The 5,928-nt window shown below is 35.5% G+C and overlaps 1 protein-coding gene across 3 annotated transcripts; it reads right to left on the bottom strand.

Moving 5' to 3' along the window:
• Positions 1 to 360: 360 nt before the first annotated feature.
• Positions 361 to 4,196, bottom strand: LOC103504051 (lysM domain-containing GPI-anchored protein 1). 3 transcript variants are annotated; one of them, XM_051081858.1, is made up of 6 exons: positions 3,042 to 4,196; positions 2,448 to 2,565; positions 2,199 to 2,360; positions 2,054 to 2,085; positions 1,437 to 1,734; positions 361 to 1,058 (listed from the first exon to the last, which is right to left on the bottom strand). In XM_051081858.1, the coding sequence occupies exons 1-6, from the start codon at positions 3,724 to 3,726 to the stop codon at positions 995 to 997; spliced, it is 1,359 nt and encodes a 452-aa protein (XP_050937815.1). In that variant the 5' UTR covers positions 3,727 to 4,196; the 3' UTR covers positions 361 to 994. The 3 variants fall into 3 exon arrangements, with proteins under 3 accessions (XP_050937815.1, XP_050937816.1, XP_050937817.1); XM_051081859.1 differs by having other exon boundaries at positions 361 to 1,072; positions 3,042 to 4,194; XM_051081860.1 differs by having other exon boundaries at positions 361 to 1,065; positions 3,042 to 4,194.
• Positions 4,197 to 5,928: the final 1,732 nt, after the last annotated feature.

Here is a 5,928-nt window from a genome sequence, read left to right as displayed (position 1 = left end):
CTTGACAGTGAAAACATATGCATCCCGTACATTTCTTCGAACCAATAGGTTGTTGATGTTCTCATCAAGGGACTTCTCATACCACACTTCGACCTTTGTATTAGCAAGTTAAGACTCATTCATATTTACGTCACAACTTGAGGGGGAGCATTATAATTAATAGAGCTTTGCCCTTATAGTATTTTTTTTGAAAGAATAATATGGAAGATTTTATTTCCTACATCTTTTTCTTTCTTACTTCTATTATATTCTATTTATTCTCTCCCTTTGTACCTATTGTATTCATTCATAAGAAAAATAATAAAAACTAAAGTATCGAGGTTTTTCTTCCGGTTCTTTAGTTTCCACGTAAACCTCGTGTTTGTGTTAATTGCTTTCAATAAAAAGTTCTCTTACTGTTTAAGTCCAAATGGAACTGGGAGTTTGGCCTTTGGATCATCTTCAACGAGCATTGTCAACAACACAAACCGAACAATCAAGACCACAACACTGCTACAAAATCCATTTGATCCATCTTACTACTATCTTTCTCTAAAAGGAATCACAGTTGGCCAAAGGTACTTGCCTGTCCCATCCTCGTGGTTTGAACTAAACAATGATGGCAGCAGCAACTGATCATAGATTCTGGCACATCGATCACGTACATAACAGAGGATGCCTTTGATATATTGAAGCCAGTTTTTACTTCACAGACAAACCTCCCAGTGCTTTGGTCAGCAAGTATTGGGCTGGACCTCTGCTTTGAGCTCCCTTCCCACAGAAATAGTAAACTTGATGTGCCTGATTTGATATTTCATTTTGAAGGTCTCGACTTGAAGCTTCCAATCGAGAACTATTCATCGACTAGGAGCTAGGGATTACGTGCTTGGCAATGGGGGCTGTAGGAGATTTGTCCGTTTTCGACAGCATGCAACACCAAAATATGTTGGTTCTTCATGATCTTGAAAAAAAAAGTTGTATCATTCATTCCCACGCAATGTTCTCAACTCAATTACTAGGAGTCGGAACTGATCATTTGTATCATTTGAATAACATTGGTCCTACCAGTGCTCTGCTCCCTGTTAACTAGCATCTGAAGCAGTAAGACATTAACATATTGCAAAACCTTTATCAATAGCATAGTATCTAACTGGCAACATAATTTTTCATCTCAGTAACTTAAAATAGCAAATGGATGTAACATGTAGCAACTAAAACAATCTTACATAAACAATAAACAGTGATGTGCAGTATCTTCTAAGACAGAGTACAAATACAAGAAAACAAAGAAATGATCTCCAGAAACCTTTAGTTCGCCCCATCCGTACATCAGTTCTAACAGGGAAGAATAAATAACAGTTACATACAGCCAGCATACAGAAGAAAAATCTCAAAACATATAAACCACAGATAATACAAAGCCTGCCATGAAATTGACCCACCATGGAAAAACTTACAATGAAAATGACATTATGTAGTTGACGAGGATAAATAACAGAAAGGCAGCAGGGATACTAGCTAATGGATTCATCAATGAGAAAGCAGAGGAAGGCGCCGAATTCATCCCCGAAGTACTACCAATGGGGCCACTGGCTGGCGGGAGTCCAGGGAGAGAACCAGTTGTTGAAGGGATCAATCCCGAACTGGGTGCAGGTGATCCAGAGCCATCGAATTGAGGAGCAGGTGCAGGTGCAAAATTTGTATCTCTAATTACTGTAGTGGGTGGGGCTTTAAGTGGGGGAAATTGCTGTGGCCCTGTAAATCGAAATGACCATGAAGAAAGTATGATGAGGTTTGCATTAAACTTAAATAGGTACTAAAGTGATTGTTTTGATTTTCAATTGAATCCCAAAAAAGGCAAAATGGAGCTGTTTAAACTCTACAGTTAACAATTTATCATGAATTCATCAATCAACATAAATAGTCAATTAAGCACTTGGCAAGTGCTCAAAGGCAACTATCAACCAGTTATATTCACAATCTTTTAATATTTTGATGAACCTGCCAAGCAAGACAACCTAAAAGGCAAGTTTTCTGGGCATAAGGGTTAAACCAAAGCAAAAAGAACAATTACCAGGGCATCGAGGCTGAAGATTCGAAGACAACCTGTGAAATATGAATATAAATTGATCAAAAAGATTCCGAGTGAAACTCTCCACAATGACACACCCAGCTTAATCAAAAAGATTGAAACCAAATGAGAACAAAAAGAGACATACGTCGTCAATATGGTGCCATTTACAAAACCACCATAACTACAAGATGTAACATTGCAACCTGCACTACTCTGCTGTGCAGTGACGTTCCCAAGCATTAGATTGCTGTTTTTGCATTGCATACTCGAACAAGAAACGGCAAAAGGAGCAGGCATGCAATACATACTGTTTCATAACAAACAATTAAGCAAATGAAAACCATCAATAATCAGAACACCATATCAACTAAAGAAAAAAACACTGCCCAATTACTTGAGGTTCCCTGGTCCACAGCTACATTGCACACAATGACTTGCCGTAATGGCATAGCTCCCATTGGGCACAATCAAGCCAAAGTCAGAGGCATATGAAGGAAACTTAGATGCACAAGCTGCAAAGAAGAAGCAACAAACATCCCCACGTCTTCAGAAACAATTAATTATGAACTTATGAGTCTGTCTAATGATTAAACCATAGCACATTCGGCAAATCATTTCCTGCAACAAGGTAGTTATATATTTGTCATCTTTGCATTATTTACGTTATTGAACCTAGGGCTAGAAAAACCTCTAAACCCAGCTAGTGGTGCCTCAATTCCTTATTTTCTGAATATTCTCTAATAATAAGTCATTTTCTTTGACGAACCAATACATTCTTAATGAAAAACGTAAATTCCTTTGTCAACTTTTCACTGTTTACGCTTTTCTGTTATCTTAATTTGTCAATTTCAAAACAAGTTTATAATGATTGACGGCCACATAAATCAACTACAGATTTCAATATAACATTGAGCATGTGAGTGAAGATTAACAACATCAATGTCCCAAAATTTCTGAAATTGCGAAACAAAGAAGATTCAAAACTTACCAGGCAAGGGAACGGCCAAAATATCACCAGCCTTAATCGCTGGATTGCCCATGGCATTAACATCCATCAAGTCAGTGATAGTAGTCGAATATCTAAAAGCAATCCCACTTAAAGTATCTTCAGGTTGAACAACGTAAGACAAGTAAATAGCAGGCAACGAATTATCAGTTCCATTAAAGCAAGTACAAGGAAGTGGCACAACAAGGGTCTGTCCAACATCGAGAAGAGAGGGGTCCGCAATTGAATTAGCCTCCCGAATCTGATCTGAGGAGACCAAACCAGCGTAGATGGAATCAGCAATCGAGGAGAGAGTGTCAGATGGGCGAGTCTTGTACCGAGTCGAAACCGATTTACGAATCCCATCAACACAAGAACAAGAAATAGGGATCTTTATAAAGAGCTGCGAAGGTAGAATGTGATTTTCAACATCTGGGTATGAAACATCTATAGCGTTGGCAGTGAGAATCGAAATGGGGTCGACTTGAAAGAGTGAACCAACTTCAGACACCTTGAGGTCGGTGTAAAGAGTGTAACCGAGCAGGGCATTGCAAGAATCGGAGTTCGAACATGGCTCTATAGTTGATTTAGCGCAAACAAAAGCTACATTGGCCAAAATAGATGTCAAAATAACGAACAAAAACAAATTCAGAGATCTGCAAGCACTACACAGCACCTGATCTGCCATTCTGCAAGCTTTGTTCTCTGTCAAGTTCCTCTAAGAACAAACAGAGTAAAGCAGAGGGAAATTAAATTTTTCTCTTTCTTTTACTCCTTTTCTTCAAAATCAGATATCAAAATGACGGGGTTCTCCCGCTTTTTCCTCTACTATTCTCCAAGAACAAGAAGTAGAGAAGGTTGAAACTCGAACAAAATTCTTCTTCACATTGAATAAGAAAGACTTTTTGGTTCTGCAAACAGTACCAAGGGGTTTTTGGCTTGAAAATTACAACCAAACTTCGGAAGAATATGGGTACTTTTTCTTTCTTGGATTCAAAGGGTTTTAGGGTTTTTTGAGAAAAAAGGAGAAGCAGAAGTGAGGAAAAGAATAAGCTTTGGAGAGGGAAGAGGACAAATATGTTCCATTGAGAGAACAGACACAGGTCAGAATCTCGATCTTCGAGTTTCTTTCCTTTGGACTACTATGCCCATCGTAAAGCTCAAAATTCCCGCTTTTTTCCAGCTTTCAAACGACGACGTTTTACGGCTTTCTGAATCAAGGGTGCTTTTCTCCGGTGAGGACATTTTGAGAATTTCAGCTTTTTTGCTTTTTGCGGGTACGGTGGTGGCATTGGCATCTTAAGTGGGCCCAGCCAGGATTTTATTTCAGGCGCCGTTGGGTTTTTCTTTATTTATTTTTTGTTTAATTAGAAATTTAGTCCACTAATGGGAGAATTCAAATTTGGAGTTCACAGATTGTGTTCAGATCACTAAGTTACAGAGATAGTGTTTTATGCAAGGGAGTGTTTGGCGTAAGTACGACTCTAATAGTCTTTTTCTCCTTTTCTCCTTCTGCATTAAATATTATTTAAAATTTTATAACAGCTTCGGTTTGTTGTATTTGTTATTTACTTATCATTTTTTGAAAATTTTGATGAAAATAATAAAATATCAAACTATTTACGGTTCGTGTAACAAATTCCATTAAAGTAGTCGGTTTTTAAATATTTCAAGTTTATCCTTTCGTCTTTCACCTCTTATTTGTTACGATTTCTTTCATCGTTTTTCTTATCGCTGCGATTTCTTTCGTCCTCTTTCTTCTTTTCCTCTTCTTTCTTTTTTCGCTGCAATTTCTTTCCATCGTCTTTTTACTTTTTTTTTTTTCCTGTTGTGATTTATTTTCACCGTCTTTTTTTCTTTTCCTCTTCTTTTTATACGTTGTTTAATCTTTCCATTGTCTTTCTTCTTTTTCTCTTTTTTTTTTCTATGCGATTTCTTTCCATCGTCTTTCTTCTTTTTCCTCTTTTTTTTCTATGCGATTTCTTTCCATCATCTTTCTTCTTTTTCCTCTTTTTTTTTTCTATGCGATTTCTTTCCATCGTCTTTCTTCTTTTCTTCTTCTTCTTTAGGTCGTTTAAATTTGGGTAACCAAATCTAAACTATCATGTGCAAAAAATAACAAAATCTAAAAGATCGTGTATAAAGAATTTTAAATACAATCATTTAGATTGGAGTAACCAAATGTAAATGATAGTATAAAAAAAAAGTAAACGATTGTGTAAAAAAACAAACCATCCTGTAGATAAATCTAAACGATTGCGTATCAAAATAATTAAAAATTTCGTTTATCTAAATCTAAACTATCGTGTACTAAAGAATCTTGAAAAAATAAATAATTGTATAGAAAAATCTAAATGATCGTGTAAAAAAATAATCTAAACGATCGTGTAACAAAAAAGTAAACGATCGTGTATAAAAAAATTTTTAAAAGGAAAATTGTATTAGGTAGCACTATGAGAACATGTTTTAGCAATTATGGCAAATACTTTTTAAATTTTGCAAATATGTCAAATTTTAATCTCTAAAATATTTTAGAGATATTTTCTACTTTTAAATTTTTATTATTCCCAAACTGCCCCCATACACTTCTCTCTTTATTGATCATCTCCCCTTGATGCTTCATCTTCCACTTTCTCTTCTCATTTTTTGTAAACCTATCATATTTGTATTCATAATAAAAAAATTAATTTAATAATAAAAAATGTTTGTTTTTCTCAAACACTATTTTTCGGTTGGTTTTTTTGTAGGTTCTCTCAAGAATAAAAATAAAAAAACAATAAAAAAAAGTATCATTCGTTCAATCTCCGTTTTCGGCATCTTTATCTCTTTTTTTTTTCACCATTTTTTATCCAGATTTTCGAACATCATTTTTTTTTTTTAAATCTAAGTT

This window comes from Cucumis melo, chromosome 3 (assembly GCF_025177605.1).
Source record: "Cucumis melo cultivar AY chromosome 3, USDA_Cmelo_AY_1.0, whole genome shotgun sequence".
Lineage (NCBI taxonomy): Eukaryota > Viridiplantae > Streptophyta > Magnoliopsida > Cucurbitales > Cucurbitaceae > Cucumis > Cucumis melo.
Note: the sequence above shows the minus strand (reverse complement) of the source record. Positions and strands in the feature narration are given on the sequence as shown.